Raw genomic sequence first — 22,241 nt, 5'->3', positions numbered from 1 at the left:
AATTAAAAAGAATATGGAAGACATAAAACTGCGGTGTTTGTCTGAAAAATAATTCTAAATCATCGCAGTGGACTATGGATAAATTGCGATGAAGCAGAAGACTTGCAGACTTTTGTTGTAACGTGGGTAAACAGAAAGAGATAATGAATCTAATGAGACATCTCTGTCCGATGATTCTTGTAATGGCAACTGTGGAGCACAAAATATCAACCATAAGCAAGAATCCAGAGCCAACCAGAGACTTCAGTCTGTGATGGCCATGCAGAGATCCAAATTAGAAGTTAACACTCGACAGAAGAGAAACAATACTACAACAAACAAGAACTCAGTGAGAAGGCAGTACGCTGCTCCTCACTCAATTCCATAAGCTGAGAGTTGCCTGATAGCACATTCCTCCATGGAATGCATTCATCTTTTAGAGCTATCGAGTGTACGACAGATATCTTCGAGCACCTACATGTTAACCGATACAAGAGGGAAAGAAAACCCCCTTGTTCGGTGATAATTCCAACCCTGTCATGTTGTTGCCGAAACAATACCACTAGTTGTATAAAAATCAAAATTGGGAACTCTTGGGATACCCGAAAGGCTGTCCTTAGTTTCAGGAAATTAAGAGAAGGTACTATTTGTCTCAGTTACACACCAGAAGAATTAACTTACAGTTATATGCTGTGAGCTTAGAAAATCTGCGGGTATACAATGGCATAGAAAGACCATAAATAGAAGGGAGTAAAAGGATATGTCCGAGGCCTTTGTCCTGCAGTGGACAAGAAATGGCTGATGATGATGATGACGATGATACGCCTGTGCTTGGACAGTACAACTAATAAGGAAAAGAATAAGGAAAATAAGCAGACCTCATTCATTATCTAATGAAGAGAGCGAAGGTGGAACTATCCCGAAGGGAAGCTTCTACAGTAATAACAAGACACCGAAGACGACTAGTTCATGCTGAACTGGTTGTTCCCCAACACGGGAACACTGGAGAGATCCGAAGATCTAACCAGGAACATAGTCTCTCGCATCCAAACTCTGGGGAGTGTAATCCGTAGTTCCTCTGTTCCTTCGTTCCACCCAATGTAACCCAAGAAGTAGAGGGAAAAAAGAGAGGACTGTTCTTGGCCTCTCTTCTCGGAGCTAGCAAGAGCAGACAATAATTCACGCCATCATCACTTGCGGTGATGATAGCAAACCAAAGACATGAAAACATATTCGCCTAAGCGAAAAAGATGCTTCCTGAAGAGAGAACAAAGGTTTTCACTCACCAAACGAAGCATTCTCTACCTACAACTGGTTCAAATGTGGGAATGCAAGAGAGAGTCAAGTACAGTTGACTGTGCCAAAAGTTTCCGAGAACTTGCCACTTCTCACCACATATCTGTCTTAGTGATCGAAACTTCGTGTTGAAATGGTAGCTAACGAAAGATTCCGTAGTGTCGAAGAAGATGAACAAGGAGACTGTGTCGATAGGTGTCCAACAGGCAGCGCTAGACTTCCAACAGCTGGTGCCAGGTGAGGCATGGAAAACGCTGAGCAAGCTGAAGCGAGGGAGTGGACGCCTCAAATGGTGCAGAGCGCCTATAAGGGGACTGACGTATGGGGGGGGGAAGCCTAAATACAAAGAGAGATTTGAGCTTGCGTATTGAGAAGGCTCAAATATATAAATGCAGGAGCAGCATTTGCTTTGAGACTTTACAATACAGTGGTACCTCGAGATACGAAATTAATCAGTTCTGAGGCGGCCTTCGTATCATGAGCTTTTCGTATCTTGGACAGCATTTTACATGTAAAATGGCTAATCCGTTCCAAGCCCTCCAAAAACACCCCTCTGTTCTCGATGTTGACGCAAGAGCACTGGGGCAATATCTGAAAACCAGTGAAGACGAGTGGCTAAAGAGTGCATGGGAAGAAGGACTAATAAAAGTAGATGAAGTCCCAGAAATATACAGACAGAGGAGAATGACAAACAGAACAGACAACTGGCACAACAAACCAATGCACGGACAATACATGAGACAGACTAAAGAACTAGCCAGCGATGACACATGGCAATGGCTACAGAGGGGAGAGCTAAAGAAGGAAACTGAAGGAATGATACCAGCGGCACAAGATCAGGCCCTAAGAACCAGATATGTTCAAAGAACGATAGACGGAAATAACATCTCTCCCATATGTAGGAAGTGCAATACGAAAAATGAAACCATAAACCACATAGCAAGTGAATGCCCGGCACTTGCACAGAACCAGTACAAAAAGAGGCATGATTCAATGGCAAAAGCCCTCCACTGGAGCCTGTGCAAGAAACATCAGTTACCTTGCAGTAATAAGTGGTACGAGCACCAACCTGAGGGAGTGATAGAAAACGATCAGGCAAAGATCCTCTGGGACTATGGTATCAGAACAGATAGGGTGCTACGTGCAAATAGACCAGACGTGACTTTGTACCAGACGTGAAGTTGATTGACAAAGTCAAGAAGAAAGTTTCACTCATTGATGTCGCAATACCATGGGACACCAGAGTTGAAGAGAAAGAGAGGGAAAAAATGGATAAGTATCAAGATCTGAAAATAGAAATAAGAAGGATATGGGATATGCCAGTGGAAATTGTACCCATAATCATAGGAGCACTAGGCATGATCCCAAGATCCCTGAAAAGGAATCTAGAAAAACTAGAGGCTGAAGTAGCTCCAGAACTCATGCAGAAGTGTGTGATCCTATAAACGGTGCATATAGTAAGAAAAGTGATGGACTCCTAAGGAGGCAGGATGCAACCCAGAACCCCACACTATACAGTGGGCCCCCCGTATTCGCATTCTTCGGATTCGCGGACTCATTGATTTGCGGATTTTTCTCTGGACCTTATCTATGCATTATTTGCAGAGAATTCGCCTATTCGCGGGACGATAAATAATCACTAATTAGTGTATTTTGATGTTATTTTCATGCCTAAATACATTTTTATGATATAAAAATGATTTACTAATTTTAAAATATTAATATTGATCAATACTGTATTAGTAAGTTTAATAAGACTAAATGATATCACATAATAACTAATAATTCTCTCTCTCTTACAGAGATGTATACTTTTTGTATGATAAATGATTTACTAATTTTCAAATATTAATATTAATGTAAACAGCAATCACTTCAATAAAGAAAATACTACAGTGAATTAGTAAAATTTTAGTTCTCTCTCTCTCTCTCTCTACTGAGATGAGACATTTTTATGGTACAGGTATGTATATGTTTATTAATATTTTCACATAATAATAATAATAATAATAATAATATACTTAGGAAGCAGACCCTCTCTCAAGCATACTTTATTAAAAGTAATGGCTACTTCAGCAGCATTACACTTGTAGAGATTCTTCTCTATTTTGCGAATAGCGGCTTTTTCAGTGCTACTTAAACAGGCTAGTAGAGCGCCTATAGAGGTCATGGTAAAATACAGGGTCAAAATAAGAGTATATATTTGAATTTTACAGATAAACTATGATACCATAGTCATCAAAGTCATTAACGATTCTCTCTCTCTCTCTCTCTCTCTCTCTCTCTCTCTTCTCTCTCTCTCGTTCTCTCTCTCTCTCTTCTTAAAGCGAGCTTTCGTCTGGAGCTGCCAGACATCCTCGGGCTGGGAAAGCTGAGGGTGGACTGATCTTGGTGCGGTGTCCGTCCTCCTTATATCTGTGGTTGACAGCAGGGGGTCTGCCCATGCTTGTCTCCTATTGGCTGGTGGCGGTGAGTCTTGTTTCATTGGCTGCCTGAGCCAGGTCTCAAAGCCACTTTCTTCAAAGCCGATGGTTGCGTTGCAGCATATCCTGCAGCCGCCTGGACCTCCTAAGCGGCGCTGTAACATTGATGGGCGTTGCGCTACGCTGTGGGACGTCAACGGCTACTTTGATTTCCATCGGCTGCAGGAGTACCTCGTCGAGGGGGCGTTGTCATCCATAGAGTTGTCATGATCGGTGGTGTCATTGTTGGTGGCAGGTCTTCTCATACTCGTAGGGAGGAGAAAATTCTTCCTGCGTCGTATTCAGTGTAGGTTTTATTTGCTGGATGAGGAGCGCCTCCAGCAGGCACAACCGACGGGCATCAGGGGCCTTCCCGATGATCTTCGTGTTCTTTATGATGACATCTCGGGAGATGGCCTCGTGATGTTTGGTGCGGGCGTGATTCTTTATAGCCCCCTCTTGGCGGGCCGTGGCAGCGAGAGTTCTCTTTTCGACAGTCGCATGGTAAGTCATACCTACGTAGAGGCGACCGCTCGCATTCGCGGACTGGGCATGTATACATGTACACTACATGCGTCTGCTTCAGGGGTTCTCGTACCTGTGGAGAGGGGTTATTTTTTCAATAATAAGATCGCGCGTTGGCCCTCCGATTTCTGGTAATATATGATTAATTGTCGATATTCTTGGTGTCGTCAGTCGGGGATACATTATCAGAAATAATTTTCTTAATGGCGTCCTCTTCTTCACGGTAATGGGAACTCATGAAGGCTTTGTAGTACAGCTTGATATTATCCTGGGGGCGGGGCTGCGGGCTCTCACTACCGTACCATTTCTCCAGGGCTGTGCGGACTTCCTTGCTGATTAATTTATTTGAGTACCCGTTATTCACAAGTACTTGGGAGGCGCGGTCGAGTTCCTGGTGAGTTGTCTGCAGGTCGAGCAGTGGGAGAGGGCCCTCCTGGACGAAGGCCCTGACGGTGGTGCTTTTGAAGAATCTCTACAAGTGTAATGCTACTGAAGTAGCCATTACTTTTAATAAAATAATAATAATAATAATAATAATAATAATAATAATAATAATAATAACTGTAATTGTAATTACAAAAATCATATGTGAAAGTATTTTACAAATAATACGATAATCTTCCCATCTCTCTCTCTCTCTCTCTCTCTCTCTCTCTCTCTCTCTCTCTCTCTCTCTCTCTCTCTCTTACAGAGATGTATTTTTTTGGATGATGATTTACTAATTTTCAAATATCAATATTAATGTAAACAGCAATAATATAAATTCATTAAAGAAAATACTAAAGCGAATTAGCAAGATTTAAGTTTATAAATAAAAATAATTATTTAAGAATGAAAGACAATGCATTTTACCCTGCCTCTTTGAACTCCAGGTAGCCAGGCAGAGTTGGCTGGGTCCAACAAATGTCAAAACAGGAAGGGAAGCGTTGCTATCAAAGGATCATGGAGATTCTCTCTCTCTCTCTCTCGTAATATAACTAATTTCAAAATTCATATGTGATAGTATTTTAAAGAAGTACAATAATCTATCCATTTCACTCTTTTAAATAAGGATAACCCCCCTTCTCTCTCTCTCTCTCTCTCTCTCTCTCTCTCTCTCTCTCTCTCTCTCTCTCTCTCTCTCTCCTCTCTCTCCACTGAGATAAACTAGTATATCTTTAGTGGTAACTCTCGCCCTCTGTTTGGGCTGGAAGTGTATGCATAAGTATATCTTTAAGGACATTACTACATTTTATGGTAAAATAATAATATACAGTACTAGTTTACAAATAATATTAAGTTTAACGAGATTAAACAGTAACAATAACATCTCTCTCTCTCTTTCTCTCTTACGTATGTTTATTTGTTTTGTAGTGTAAATAAATGATTTACCTTATAACTAATTTTCAAATATTAATAAGATTAATTAAAAATAGCGATTCCCAGTCCTTTCATCCACTTGGAGAAAGGTGGGCGGGGGAGTATATGACAGTTTGATATACGAATTGGCGGAGGGGAGGATAGAGTCGGAGTCTAGGAGTTATTCTCTCTCTCTCTCTCTCTCTCCATTATTATTCTCTCTGTCTCAGAAAAAATTCATAATTTCATTCTTGACGGTCAGATATATGATGTTGCCATTCATTGGTCTCTCTCTCTCTCTCTCTCTCTCTCTCTCTCTCTCTCTCTCTCTCTCTCTCTCTCTGTTATTTGCTGTAGGTATATATTTTTTATGGTAAAATGTTTAAGATGACTTTGAAATGATATTAATAATATAACCTCAAAGATTAATGCAGTAACAGGTTAGTAATTTTGGGTATATTTGAAGTAGGATGTTATTAAAGGTATACATTTGGTATCAACTTTCAAGATAGGCAGTTATAAGCATTTCTAGTGGTGGTTTTAACTATTCGTGGGTTTTAACTATTCACGGGGGTGTCTGGTACAACATCCCCCGCGAATACGGGGGGAACACTGTAAATACCACCCAGTCGAATTGGAGGACTATGGAGACACCGCACCTGATCTAAGTTAATTCCCTAAACCCAATTTACTTACTACCCTTTACCAAAATTACAGTACAACCGCATTAGCTGCTACGAGAAAACCTCTTCCAACTGAAACTGCAAATCTTTCAGATAGAAAGACGTGAAGACTGATACTCACTTCCAAGTAACTGCCTGTAGGATCGCCAAGACTGAATAATTCCTGAGAAAAGCCAATAAGGTAGCAATCCCTCTAATACTATGTGCTCTGGGCTTAGGCGCCGTACTGTTAGCTCCGTAAGAAGAGTCCAGACTCGCTTGCAAAATTACCTCCTGTAAGAAAAAGCTAATCGCGTTTTTGGATATGGCTTTGGACAGGTTCCTAGGAGATACAAACAGTGACCAGGGATGTGGTGGCAGTTTTGCCGTATGGGCCAAATATGTCTTCAAAGGACGAATCAGGCACAGAAGGATTTCTGATTCGTCAACCCCCATGAACTCCTCTAGTGAGAGCTTAGAAACGTTAGAACTGCTGCTAAATCCCATGAAGGGGCCCAAAGCGGAATTATTGGATGCTCAATCCTAATTGATCTAAGGAGATCACGTAACATCCTGCTGACAGCTGCGGCAGGTGAAACCTAAATGTGCTGCTCAACAAAGATCGGTATCCCATAATCGTGGAGTATGCCAACTATTTTTATTTTCTGAGAAACAGGAAGAAATCTGCAATCTTGGCAATGGTGGGGTGAGAGTTACTGTGGCCTTCTTTCAGACACCACATGCAGTACATTGCCCATCTGGCCTGGTATAGAGTCCTGGTACAACGCCTTAAGCAGAATGAAAGCTGTCTAGCCACTGACTTAAGAGAGACTGTACTTCGTGCTGCTTGCTTCAGCACTTGGAGGTTTTGGTGAAAGGGATGGATTGTGGCTGTCTGAGTAAATCCATATTTCAGGAAGGATTACTGGAGGCTTCGTCACCATTTCGATGAGGTCCCAGAACCAGGGTCTCTGCGGCCAACAGGGAGCTATGAGAGTCATCTCTGTGTTTAAGCTGTTCCTCAGCGCTACTAAAACCTGCTGAATCATGACGAACGGTGGGAACGCATACACCTGTAGGTTGTCCCACAAATGTAGCATCGTGTCCGTCCTGCAGGACATGGGGTCTGCCACTGGTGAGAAGTATACCAGTAAACGGAAGTTCATCCTTGTGGCGAACAAGTCTACTGTGGTAGGCCATTTCTTTAATAAGAGGACAGATTCCTCTTCAACTAGTGTCCACTCTCCCCTGGGAACCTCCTGCGACCTGCTCAAAGCGTCCGCCAAAACATTGAGCCTTCCTGCTACGAACTGGGGAAGGCGAGAGACCCCATGTTTCTTGCACCAACCCAACACTCTGAGCCACTAGATTCAGAATTGGAGACCTAGTTCCTCCTCCTTTCCTCAGGTACGCCAATGCCGTGGTATTGTCTGAAAACAATGCTACTGCCTTTCCCTCCATCAATTCTGAGAACCAATCTAAGGCCTCCTCTACCGCTCTTAGTTCACGGAAGTTTATAGATTCCTCCCGATCCGAATCCCTCCGAAGGCCCTTGGCCTGAGATTCCTTTAAGGTTGCACCCTAACCTTAATCCGAGGCATCTGTATACAGATGTACGTCCGGTATCGGGAGGTCTAGGCTTACTCCGGTGTCAGATGTTTTTCTTCTGACCACCAACGAAGATCCTCTAAACAGGAATTGTCCCAGACTATCACTGCGCTCTCTTCCCGAAAGTCCCAGCAATTTCTGAGACAAGCCTGCAGAGAGAGCACATCCAGAGACAAGAACGCGGCACCAGTAAGGAGAAGGATGACATTCTCCCCAGAAGACTCTGCCATTTGCTTACCGGTTGTGCCTTTTCCGACAAAAAACTTTCCAGGTGACTCAAGATTGACTGCACTCACTCAATGGAGGAGTTATGGAGCTCCATTTGACAATGTCTGTGATGAGAGAGAGAGAGAGAGAGAGAGAGAGAGAGAGAGAGAGAGAGAGAGAGAGAGAGAGAGAGAGAGAGTGTAATTGCTGTATGGATAGTTAAGGGCTGAATTGGTTGTTGTTGTTGGTAAGTTCTGGGCTGTCTGCTGGTGCTGTTGATTATTAGAGTTCTGTGTTTTGAATTAATTTTTCAGTCAGTCTTTGGTGAGAGCTGGTGACATTTAGTAGTGTGGGAAGCAGTTCATTGAAGGCATTGGAAGTTGATTGAGTTTTGTGTTTATTTGGTGTTGTTAAGTTAGTGTTTTTTTTTTTGCTTAGAGTTGTTGTACCTGTGCTGTTGTGATTTTTTGTGTTGTTTGTGCAGTGGTCTTTTGTTGTTGTATGTATTGAGGTTGTGTTTCTTGGTTGTTTGTTGTGGTTAGGTTGTGGTTAAGTTTCTTGGTTGGTTGCTGTGTTGTTGAGTTGTGGTTGTGTTCCTTGATTGTTGTTGTGTTGTTGTTTTGTAGGGTTGTAGTCCTTGGTTGTTGTGTTGTTGTTGAGTTGTAGTTCTTGGTGTTGTTGTGTTGGATTGTGGTGTCATGGTTCTTGGCTGTTGTTGTTGGTGTCCCAGTGACCTTAACCAGCGGACAGCACAGGATAGCCCAGAGTAACTGGATTGATTGGTAAGTACATGTGTTTTGAATTTTTTGTGTTTTGTTTTGTTTTGTTTTGTTTTTGTATAGGTGTAGGTCAATTGTCCTGCTGTACTTTGTTGTGTAAAGAAGAAAGTGTGACTGAGGGTGGGTTTGGCAGCTGGATCGATTAGGTTAACGTGGGGAGGGTTTTGCCACTTTTTATTTTTCTGGCTTGTGATCCCGCCACAACTCTTGAGTCGGGAAAGCCTACAAAGGAACCGTCTGAATCCTCATACCCAGCTATGTTTTTTTCCTGAGAGGGGTTCAGGGAACTCTTTATTCATATGCCTAGTTTTGGCAAAGATGTAGCAAAAACTCCCTCATCTTACAGCTTCTTTCATCTATTATGCTTGAATGAGCCAATCATTGAGGTACCGCCTCATCCGGAAACCTCGACTGTGCATAATTGCAGGTACACCCTTGAAAACACCTGAGGTGCTGTGGTCAGTCCAAAGCAGAGGACTGAACTGCTAAGTTCCGGACGGCCCCGAGAACCGAAGGAACCTCTGAGAATCCTGATGAATCGGAATCTGGAGGTAGGCGCCCTTGAGGTCCACCGAAACCATCCAGTTGTCTCTTCAGACTGATATTAGCACCGACTGAGTAGTTTCCATGTGGAACTTGATAGGAACCACCAAACGATTTAGACCCAACAGATCCATGATAGGTCTCCAAGACCTTCCCAACTTAGCTGTGACAAAGATCCGGCTGTAGAAACCCCAAGAGGGGGGAGAACTAGTTCTATTGCTCCCTTTTCCAACAAGGACCGAGTCTGCAGCCAGAGGTATTCCTGATGGAAGATTGGGAATAACTGGGAGGGTGTAAATGGGAATCAGAAAGAGGAGGAACCAAAAGATAAGGTATCTTGCAACCCTCCCCCAAAATATCCTGGAAGTGAGGTGGAGGTTGGCTCAAGAAAAGATCCCTTCTCTTCTTTCCTATGAAAGTAGTGCAACCTGCTGATACGTTGGCCTGATGCACCAAAGCCATGGACACTGACGTCACTAGATTGAAGCATGACCGGATCCAACGGAACGAAACTGTCCCTCTTCAGGAAACCCTAGATTGAAGCATGACCGGATCCAACGGAACAAAACCGTCCTTCTTCAGGAAACCCATTAGTCCTCATAACATCCACATAGTGTGGGATAAAGCCTCCGATTGGTTACGCAATGTACTCTCCATCATTATTGCTTCGCGCAATGACACGCCTACCTGTCTGGAAACTGATGGGACCCTGGACAAAACAGCCTTGACCGGCTCGTTCAGCGGAACTCTAATACCCCCCAAAGGGTTACCAGCTACTCCGTAGAGATTCTTCCTGCCGGGAAGTAAGGAAATATACTGTCTGACAGAACTTTACCAACGCAGCTAACTTACTGTCTGCATCTTTCAGTGCTTGCTCTACCCGACCGAACCAAGGGAACTTACAAGACGTCTGTGGAACCGATGGCTTCATAGAGTAAAGTTCCTCGAACATTCCTTGGTTGGGCTGGACCTATTCCTTTGTAACCCTTGACTGCGGGTACAAAGAATGGATAAATTCCACCTGCTTATGCTTGCTCTCTCCTGCAGGCAGAACCAGTAACTCCAAAGGAGGATCTTCTTCGTCCAACGTGTGTCCACTAAAAGTACCCAAACCCGAAGAAGTGGAAGCTACTGAATCCGTACTCTTCCGCAAATTACCTGCGGATGTAAAACTTGACGTCGTACGTGCAGAAACTGCCAGATCTCACAGATTCCTTGCTTTACAATCCTTTATTGTGCTTTCCAGCTGGCACTTGGAAAGTTATACTATTGTTAAGACCAAAGGTTTGTTCTGCATACATACGAACAGATATAAAATATCTTGACATACCGCAAGAGTAGATGTTGCCACTCCCACTCTGTGGTCAAATACCGATATTGAAATCTCTCTCTCTCTCTCTCTCCCCTTGCCCCAAAAGGGTGGAATGTGATGAATAGATATATAGATAAATAAACAGATAGAAAGAGAGAGTGGTTGATAAATTTTTTTCATATTTTCCATGCTATAATAATTACAATATTTTGCATTTGCATAGTAAATTATCAAAAATATATAAATAAGTAGGTATCTTCCCAGTCCTTTTCTCGGATTCTTCAGAGCATAGAGGTGTGCAAGTACCTGTCAATTAACTTGACATACTGACAGACCACAAAGGGGAGGTGCTGTTGCCCACAGATGGTTACTGAAAAATCTCTCTTGCTCTATTTCTTTTTATTTTCTTCATACATCATGAATTTCCTTCTTATATCTAATGCAAGAATGGATGGATAGACAGACAGATGGATAGATTGATAGACAGATAGAAAGAAATTTAAATAGATACCAAGTTCAGCCTCTCCCTCTCTCTGTTATTGGCTGGGAGGGTTAGAAGTACAGTTGGCCCCCCCTATTCGCGTTCTCCGGATTCGCGGACTCACTGATTTGCGGATTTCTCTCTGGACCATATCTACCCATTTATTTGCGGGGATTCGCCCATTTACGGGATTTTCCAACGAAAATAATCACTAATTAGTGTATTTTGATGTTTATTTTCATGACTAAATACATTTTTATGATACAAAAATGATTTACTAATTTTCAAATATTAATTTTGATTAATACTGTATTAGTAAGTTTAATAAGTTGAAATGATATCACATAATAAAAATAATAATTCTCTCTCTCTCTCTACTACAAAGATGTATGTTTTTTGTATGATAAATAAATGACTTACTATTTTCAAATATTAATATTAATTTATACAGCAATAATATCAATTCATTAAAGAAAATACCATAGGGAATTAGTAAGATTTTAGTTTATAAATTTAAAAGAATGAAGGAAATCCCAGTCTTCTTTCTCTAACTCCAGGTACTAAAACTGTCAGATATATCATGTTATGTGACAGGAGGGGGAGGAGCTGTTGTGTTGTTGTCATTAAGTGCTCATGAAATTTCTCTCTCTCTCTCCTCACTCGTGCTCTCTGTCTTTCCTCCTCTCTCTCTCTCTCGCTCTCTCTCTCTCTCTCTCATCTCTCTCTCTCCTCCTCTCTCTCTCTCTCTCTCTCTCATTTACCGAGACTCGAGATTTTTTATAGTACTTGTACTATATGTTTTTAATACTTTCAAATAATAATAGTAATAATAATAACTGTAATTACAAAATTCATATTATGTGATAGTATTTTAAAGAAATACAATACTAATCTATCCATGTCACTTTTAATTAAGGTTAACTCTCTCTCTCTCTCTCTCTCTCTCTCTCTCTCTCTCTCTCTCTCTCTCTTTTGCCACAAAAGATGATAATGTCATAGTGGTAACTCCCTCCCTCTCTTTCGCTGGAAGCGTTATAAGTATTTTTTGAGAGAACAGAAAAATAAACTCTCTCTCTCTCTCTCTCTCTCTCTCTCTCTCTCTCTTTTATCGAGATGAATTTTTTATGGTACTAGTATGTAAAATGTTTATTGATAATTTCAGTTATTTAATAACAATAATAATAATAATAATAAAACTGTACTTACAAAATTCATAATGGTAGTATTTTAAAGAGATGAAAATATCCTTTCCATTTCACTTGTAAGGATAACTCCTCTTTCTTACTGAGATGAGAGAATTTTTATGGTAGATGCATGTGTCTATTATATTTTCAAATAATAATAATAATAGAAGTAGTAATAATACGATAACTAATTTCAAATGAAAATTCTTCCTTTCATCTTTTTCTGTATCAATTTCCCTACCTTCTCATAACTCCAGTGACGCTCAGAGCTGGGAAAGAACAATTGGCATACAATGGTTCAACGAATTTAATGGGTTTTTATGTAATCTCTCTCTCTCTCTCTCTCTCTCTCTCTCTCTCTCTCTCTCTCTCTCTCTCTCTCTCTCTCTCTCTTACTGAGATGAGATCATTTTCATGGACATGTATGTAGTAAGTTTATCATTAATATTTTCCAATAATAATACTATAACTGTAATTACAAAATTCATATGTGAGTATTTTAAATACAATAATCATTCCATTTCACTCTTTTAAATACTATAAGGACAATCTCCCTCTCTCTCCACAAGATACTTGTCATAGTGGTAACTGTCTCTCTTGGCTGCAAGTGTTATAAGTACGTACTATGTAAGTATATACCTTTAAGGGTACTAATGTTTAGGATTACTTTGAAATTATATTAATACAATCTCTAAGATTAATACAGTAATATGATAATAATTCAAGGTAAATTTGATGCAGGATGTTACATAAGGTATACATTTGGTGTTTCTATTTCTTCCTTTTATCTCTCTTGCTCTCAGCAAAAGAATTGATATACAGACAAACATAATTGTTCAGTCCTCTCTTTCTCTCTTCTCTGGAGAAATATATGTATATACTCTCTCTGCTATTGGCTGTTTATATATTTCTAATGGTAAAATGTTTAAGATGACTTTAAAATGATATTAATAATATCAATTCAATGGTATATTTGATGTAGGATAATACTTAAGTAGACATTTGGTATTTGAACTTTCAAGATAGGCAGATATAGGTATTTTTAGAGGGGAGTTCTAACTATTCGCGGGTTTGAGCTATTCCCGTGGGTGTCTGGTACACATCTCCCGCGAATACGGGGGAACACTGTATGTGCATATATATTTTAAGGGTAGAATGTTTACTTAGGCTTTGAAATTATATAAATATTATTTCAAAGACTAATACCTTAATAGGATAGTAATATAAGGTATATTTGATGTAGGATGATACTTTAAGATACATTTGGTATTTGAACCAAGATAGGTGGTTATAAGTGTATTTAGAGGGGGTGTTAAACTATTTGTGGATTTTAACTATTCGTGGGGGGTCTGGTATGCATCCCCTGCTAATACAGAGGGCTAACTGTATGTGAAAAATTCTGATTAAGATATATGTAATGCTGGCCCTGCTAGGAGCTTAGCATATGTACTAACCTTAAACAGGTATGAGATACAAATCCTAATAGTATCTCAGCTGAAAAGGCTCTACACTGAAAATTAATTTGACAGCTGCTCACTGGCACTAACCCTCTGCATCTTAAGTATATTTAAAACTTATTTTAGGTCATTCTAGGAAAAATACAATTGCATTACCAAGGAAATATCTAAAAAAGCACGAAAACGAAATAATTACAAAAGGAATACAAAAGTGAAAACTGGAACAACTGGCAATAAAAACAAGCAGATGTAAATTAACCCTTTAACGCTGATTGGATGTATTAAACGTCGACGAAAATTGTCTATTGGGTGCCGAACCGACGTATGGTACGTCGACGAAAAAATGTTTTTTTTAAAACTTTGCGGAAAAATAGTTATAGGCCTACTAAGCGAAAACTTTTGAATCACGCAACTTGGGGGATGCTGGGAGCTCACGGATCAAGGCGTTGTTTTGTTTACAATCGTTACCAAGGCGCGCAAGCGTGAATTTCTTTCTTCTCGCACTAAAAAGCATCAGTGACACATCTAAGAAATTATTTCGTCACTTTGACATAATTTTTGCACCATTTTATATTAGCTGTTACATGGAGTATTATATATGAAAATGTGCGCAATTTCACGTAGAATACAACTAAAAACAACTCATGTTTGTAGCTTTTATCAGTTTTGAAATATTTTCATATAAATAACGATGTGTCAAAATTTCAACCTTCGGTCAACTTTGACTCTACTGAAATGGTCAAAAAACGCAATTGTAAGCTAAAACTCTTATATTCTACTAATATTCAATCATTTACCTTCATTTTGCAACAAATTCGTAGTCTCTAGCACAATATTTTGATTTATGGTGAATTTATGAAAAAAAACTTTTTCCTTACGTCCGCGCAGTAACTCTTCCGAAAAAATCATACATTTTTTCGTCCGATTGTCGTAATGTTTGCACCATTTTAAATTAGTCGTTGCATAAAGTTTTATATATGGAAATGTGCGCAATTTCATGTAGAATACAACAATAAACAACCCATGATTGTAGCTTTTATCAGTTTTGAAATATTTTTATATAAATAACGATAAGTGTCAAAATTTCAACCTTCGGTCAACTTTGACTCAATTGAAATGGTCGAAAAATGCAATTGTAAGCTAAAACTCTTACATTCTAGTAATATTCAATATTTACCTTTATTTTGCAACAAATTGGAAGTCTCTAGCACAATATTTTGATTTATGGTGAATTAATGAAAAAAAAAAAAAAAAAAAAAAAAAAATTTCCTTACGTCCGCGCAGTAACTCTTCTGAAAGAAATCAGAAATTTTTTTGTGCGATTGTTGTAAGGTTTGCACCATTTTAAATTAGCCATTACATAAAGTTGTATATATGAAAATGTGCACAATTTTATGTAGAATACAACAAAAAACAACCCATGGTTGTAGCTTTTATCAGTTTTGAAATATTTTCCTATAAATACCAATAAATAGAACAAATTTGTCCTTCGGTCAACTTTAACTCGACCGAAATGGTCGAAAACTGCAATTGTAAGCTACAACACTTACAGTCTAGTAATATTCAATCATTTACCTTCATTTTGCAACAAATTGGAAGTCTCTAGCACAATATTTCGATTTATGGTGAATTTTTTAAAACACTTTTTTACGTCCGCATGTTACGAATTCATGCATCATATTGTGATAATATTTTCTGTGTTGCTTTGATCGTTTTACAATTTGTTATATACCAAAATCATCGCAATTTAGTGTACAATACAAAAAAAAAAAATTAACTTATTAGTTTAACCGTTTTGCTCACAGCGCGATTTATATACAATTTTATATGAAATTTTTTTTTCGCTCTGTCATATATTCCAATATTTATATATGATAATGATATTTTTTTCATTTCTGATGGCTGCATACTAAACTTCAGGCAATGACAAAAAAAGGAGCCAAAAATGAACTCTTATCTTGAAAATTAAGCGTGCTGTGATTTAAAAAAAAAAAAAAATTTCCGCTTCGGCGCTCACTCGCGAACGCCGCCGGCATACGGGAGACACTTTTGGAAATACCAGCTCGGCTTTTAAGGGTTACTTCGAATAGAATTACTTACAGCCAACCAAGATGTGCAGGGAGACAGGGCAGGAACACTCATGTTTTTAAGAGTGTCTGGACCATGACCTGCTGCAAACATCTAAAACTAAATTAAAGGTATGGGTTTGTGGTAGATGGTACAGTATAATGAATTAATTATACTGATGATGATAATATTAATATATTAGTTTCCCAAAGCATAAATTGCTTGAGCCTTCCAATTATGCTTAGGCTATTATAGAAAAGGCCTCATTATACTAAACTTACCTGCACATTGGTCTAGAGCAGTTGCCATTTTGAAAGTCATGGCAAAATGTTAATTCTGTTTTAGCTTGGTTCCCTCCAGGTGGTCCAGGCCCTATATCTTCTGGATGCCTATATTTGCATCGTTTACCCCGTCGACAAACATTTCGCAGAAAATCCCGACAAATGTTGTCATCATCTCCTGATACAGGACCTGTTCCCTCCTCCTTGGTGTGACCATTCATGCCCTCAACCATTTCATGGTCCTGTCTAAAGTAGTAAACAGAATAATTACATTGTAGTGTTCACATTGATTAGAATAAAAGGTACAGGTTCTTTTACAAATGAAGAAAAAGTAATAAAATTCACCCTCAGAATTTTCCAAACCATCAAAATTAGAAAGCAAAATATTAGTTCCTAGGTTAACTATTTTCCTTTACTGAAACTAATACAACCTTACATTGGGTTAAAAAATTTCTTGTGTAATCTAAGATCTGTACACTGACAACAAAATTCAACCTAACAGAAATGGAGAACATGAAGTGCCATAGAGTATACAGAAGAACAGAGCATCTAAGTCACTTACTATAATCCTTTGAGTATTTAAAAATCAACAAGCACACACGAAGTCCAAAACTCTTACTGAAGAGAAAACACTACAGTACAGGCATTTAAACTACAATACACAGTCCAGTGAAATCCACCATTCCCCAACAATGCATTCCCAACTCAAAACATTAACTGGGTATGATTCACTTGAAAAGCAGCTACATTATCAGGGGGTACTAATATTCCTGAGGGATGAAGAGACTTTCACTTTCAGTTCTACCAAGTTTCAGGGTTTGGTTTAAGGTGTTACAGACGTTTTTGTAATATTCGCATATTACTTTTATTTCCTTTTTCAATACTTTTCTCCCTCCATGATTATATTGCTAGTTTAATATTTCTTTACTGACAGCAGTTAATGAATTTATCTTGACATTCTGGTTTACAGTTTTTGCTGATCATTTAAAATTTAGAGCAAGAATGGATATACTACATCCTCCTTTAACAATGCCAAAAAGCTTAACACAGTAACTCACCACCAACATTGGTTAACCATTCCCATAGGTGGTTATCACGAACAACTTCAATTTCAATAATATCTGTGCAAAAAGACATAACCTATCCAATACGTACTTTATATGTATATTATTTTTCTGACTTGGACATCACCAGGTCTAAACATGAAAGTTGCCCTGGCTCAAGTAGCCAATCATCGTTTACATGTTATTTATGTGAGGTCAGTCTGAATTTGCAATGTGATATAGATTCTGTAACACTTTAAGTCACTGGGGCAACCAGATTAGAAAGACATGGATAACCATCTGTCTACGCCCAAGTACGTAGTTTTGAGTTTCACCTCTTTCCTTCTTCTGACTTTCATGCCCTATCTAGGCTGAAAGACAAGACTGGTATTTCCCTGGCTGCTTTAAAATTATGATGAATTGGTCTGGAAAACACTATCATTTCTCAATCTCCTCCCGTAACTACTAGATAATCTTTTATTTCTGCTTTAATAATGACTACTCTTCCTACATTGTGACCTTTCACTTACACACATTTATACTAGTACAGTAGAGACCCGGACCTCGATCGTATTAGAACTAAAAATAATCAGATTTCAACGAAAAATTTTGAGTAAATATTGCATCTGAGCTCAACCAAAAATCCGGAAACCGACACAAGGAATACTGTAATATGATTTTTGCAAACAATGGTGGTTCGGTCAGTCGCCGCTAATAGGCGTTGCTCCCATGCTCATTTGGTGAGGGAAACATCTGTGACAACCTTAAAATGCTGTGAGATTTTTAATGATAGGTTAACCCTTGATGAGTCGATAGTTGTATCAATACAGTCGCAACTATCGACACTAAACAAAACGTTTGTAACCTAATACGTAATGGTAAAATCCTAGGTTATTCAAATGAATAACCTAACAACTAATTACGTACAGCAATTACTATGAATAATTACCATAATTAGACGTTAGGATGAGCGAGTTGTCACTTTGTTACAAGAGCAGGATCTCTATCCATAATTCTAAAAACCGAAAAGGTCTATAAGCCTAAACATAAATATTTTCTGGAGAAAACGATAATTTGAAAAAGTTGAACGTATTTTACAGAATATAAGCATTGTCATTGTATGCCATTTGCATTCAGTATTGTTTACACTCACAAAATCTTGGCTGATTGAACTATCGATATCTTCATTGCCATTACGCTTAACAGGTAGAAGATATGTAATTTGAATACTTTCTTGTAAATTAACAAAGTTGGGTTTAAAAGTGGCACAATTCTTGATTGTATGTATAAGCGTTAAGTGAAATTTCGCTAGTTTTGAACATAAATTTTGCCTGGGCTTTTTTTTTTCTTCTTTTTATAGAGACGGCAAATGATATCGGCAATCAGCCGTTTCTCGATTTTGTTGCTTATGTCTGTATGTACACTACAGGTTTACAATCTACAATCGCTTCGTCCATAATTTAAAAAACTGAGAGAGAGAGAGAAAGAGAGAAAAGAGAAAGAGAAAAGAGAGAGAGAGAGAGAGACACTCTCTGTTACCTGGGTTAGGTTGCTACACTGACGCATATCCATTAGCAAAAGTCGATAATATATATGTATTGAGAATAATGTTCAATTTAATAAAACCATAACATATATGTATTGAGAATGATGTTCACTTTAATAAAACCATTGTTTTACTGTATCTAATAATATTGCATTTATTACGTACCATATTATCGAATTATAATACTAACAGAGTGATCTGCCATTTGTTTATTTTCTTAAAATATCAGCTAATTTCATTTTACTGACAAGATCACTGTCTTTAGATGCCGAATGAAACTTAATTTATAAAAGAAAGCTGGGTTTAAGAATTGCAGCTACTTTATCTATAAAAAAAAAACAAAAAAAAAAAAAAAAAAAAAAAAAAAAAAAATTTGTCAGTTTCAGACAGTGCTTTTTCTTGCTAGTATTTTATAATCAAATTACATAAAGGGTTTTGCGATATCAATAGCTCCCTAGTCATCCTTAATATCGGGATTCTTTCCAATTTAAAGGAATGCAATTATGAGGATCTACTTCCAATGGGCATTAATCCGCCGATAATGATGTCACATTATACAGCACAAAGCGCCTATGAAAAGTGCCCCTATTTTGCATGGATATTTTATGAGAAAGAATTTAATACCATAACACGTACTGAAAGATATTTTAAAGTTATTTTGTATACAGTATTCCATTAGACGCTGTATGATGGTTTGTTGAGGTCTTTATGGCTGCTCATGGCCACTAGTCAGCCACTTAACTCGGGGAATTTTTATGAAGTTTATGATAACAGACATAATTTAGCTTATTTTTAATATTTTATTAATTTCCTGTAAGAATTAGACTTGATTTTCAATGTTTTATTATTAGCAACAATAAGTATACCTAACCCTTACAGTAGTACATGCTACGTACCTAGCCTAGCCTATGGCACTTAGTCAACCATCGTGTTATGGCCGAATTGGGCATATGTAGGGCAGTTATTTTACTACAGTATATATTTAGAAATGAAAAAAGTGCATTGAATGGTATTTATTTAATTGTAATTTATGTGCATTTATTGGTAATATTTTGTATAAAAAAGCAAGGTTAGGATAATAAGTGGTGGTCACGAACGGATTAATCCATTTCCAGTTATTTCTGAAGGGAAAATTAATTCAGATCTCGACAAAATCGCATCTCGTCGCTTCTTCTGGAAAGAATTGACATCGAGGTCCAGGGCTTTACTGTACGTGTTTTGCAGAGCATCAGGATTCACTTTCTGTTGAGGTACCAAACTGTCACACTCCAATACCAGATGTCTTACATCTCTTTAATTGTAAACCAGTGGAATAGTTTTCCTTGCAATATTATTGATACTAAGGTTGTCAGGTGTCCCTTGAGTACTGTACAAGTTTTGTATTACATAATACTTCGTTGTGACCTGTACTAACTTCATTCAGACAAATTCATTATCCTTCACTACACAATTTAATTTAGAACTGTATAATTTGGAATTCTTGAATACTTTTCTGTGTTGTGTGTTCACATCATGATAAAATGAAAATGACATATTTATAATAAAATAAGATTTTCTGTATATTTACCAAGTAGTTATACAGCTGGTTCTAAACTGTTGGCTGCTAGAATTTTGAAATTTGCAGTAGCGCTTTATTGCTTTGGCTAGGTGACACCCCCCACCCACTACTGGGGTAGAGAGGAACCAACTCAGCACAGGCTTTCAGTTGTTTATGCCCTATTATCCATGAGAAGGAAGGTGGGAGGGCTTTGATCATGTAACTACTTGTTAAGTACATATACATAAAATCTTACTTTATTATAAAAATGTAATTTTTATGTGTGCAACTTACCAAGTACAGTAGTACCTCGAGATACAAAAGGCTCAACTTACGAAAAATCCAAGTTACGAAAGCCAATGCGAAAAATTTTACTGCTCTACATACGAAAAGTTTTCAAGATACGAAAGGTTTCTGAAAGTCCGAGATTCGCCCGATAACAATTTTGAAACTCGCGCCGCACGCCGCCATCTTAGTCCTAGTAGACTCGCCACCATCCTCCTGCTCTCCCATTGGTTCCTGATGCTAGCCAAACCATGAGATCCTTCTTCTTCTGATTCACAGCATCTCCCATCATGCATCTTCTATACGTACGCGCTGGCGTCCCTTAGCTCGGCCACTCCGCACCCGAAACTTTACCGTACGCAATCGGCATTCGTTCGCTCCAACGATTTCGTTTAGTAACGTAAATTCGTTAGTGATTTCGTTGCAGTACATATTATCGTGTTGTGCGAAGACTGTATTATTACGTATTTGTGTAACTTTACGTAAATTAACGTAGTCATGGGTCCCAAGAAAGTTGAAATTCACGGAAAGAAGCGCATGCTGTCTCTGGAGACAAAGATGGAGATCATAAAGAAGTACGAAGCTGGTATGCGATTGAGTGTGATCGCAAAGGAATACGGCCGTAATCCGTCGACAATAGGCACCATCCTTAAACAGAAGGATGCCATCAAAGCAACTACACCATCGAAGGGCATCACTATTTTGTCCAGCAAGAGGAGCCATGTCCACGACGAGATGGAACGGCTGCTCCTCATCTGGATAAAAGACAAAGAAATCGCTGGCGATACAGTAACGGAGACAGCAATCGCTCACAAGGCCAGTGCTATTTTCGGCGCTTTGATTGCGCAGGCGGAAGACAAGGGAGGGGTAAGGGGACTTCAACGCCAACCCCAAGAGTTTCAAGGCTTCGCATGGCTGGTTCGAGAAATTTCGTAAACGGACTGGCATCCATTCGGTGGTGCGTCATGGGGAGGCTGCCAGCTCGGACACGAAAGTGGCCGAAGCCTTCAAAAAGACGTTCGATGAGATGATGACCAAGGAAGGCTACAGTTCTCAGCAAGTCTTCAACTGTGATGAGACTGGCCTTTTTTGGAAAAAAAGGCCTCGTCGGACATACATCACGGAGGAAGAGAAGAAGCTACCCGGGCATAAGCCTATGAAAGACAGGCTTACGCTCGCACTTTGTTCGAACGCCTGTGGGGATTGCAAGGTGAAGCCCCTACTGGTGTATCACTCCGAGACTCCTCGAGCCTTCAAGGCCCACAAAGTGTTGAAGGAGAAGCTTCCAGTGATGTGGAGGGCTAATGCAAAAGCCTGGGTAACGAGGCTTTTGTTTCACGGAGTGGGGTAAACTCTGTGTTTCGGACCGACTGTGAAAAGAGTTTTTTGGAGAGAAGCACCTCCCCCTGAAATGTCTGCTGGTGTTGGACAATGCCCCTCCCCACCCTCCTGGCCTCGAGGAAGATATCCTAGCGGTAGTATTTCCTTTCGTTAAGATTCTTTTTCTTCCGCGCCATACCACCCCACTCCTCCAGCCCATGGACCAGCAAGTGATAGCGAACTTTAAGAAGCTGTACACGATACATCTTTTCAAGAGATGTTTCGACATCACCGATACCACAAACCTCACCTTGCGTCAATTTTGGAAG

At 39.1% G+C, this 22,241-nt stretch overlaps 1 protein-coding gene across 1 annotated transcript in view; it reads right to left on the bottom strand.

Annotated features, from left to right (window-relative positions):
• Positions 1-16,453, bottom strand: part of LOC135205488 (zinc finger CCCH domain-containing protein 10-like) — a 42,970-nt gene extending 26,517 nt beyond the window's left edge. Inside the window, exon 1 of the mRNA XM_064236205.1 lies at positions 16,182-16,453. Within this exon, the coding sequence (XP_064092275.1) occupies positions 16,182-16,414 (233 nt within the window). The 5' untranslated portion in view covers positions 16,415-16,453. The remainder of the gene's footprint in view (positions 1-16,181) is intronic.
• Positions 16,454-22,241: the final 5,788 nt, after the last annotated feature.

The sequence above is a fragment of the Macrobrachium nipponense genome, chromosome 11 (genome assembly GCF_015104395.2).
Source record: "Macrobrachium nipponense isolate FS-2020 chromosome 11, ASM1510439v2, whole genome shotgun sequence".
NCBI lineage: Eukaryota > Metazoa > Arthropoda > Malacostraca > Decapoda > Palaemonidae > Macrobrachium > Macrobrachium nipponense.
The sequence above is the reverse complement of the archived record's forward strand: the minus strand, read 5'-3'. Positions and strand labels throughout refer to the sequence as shown.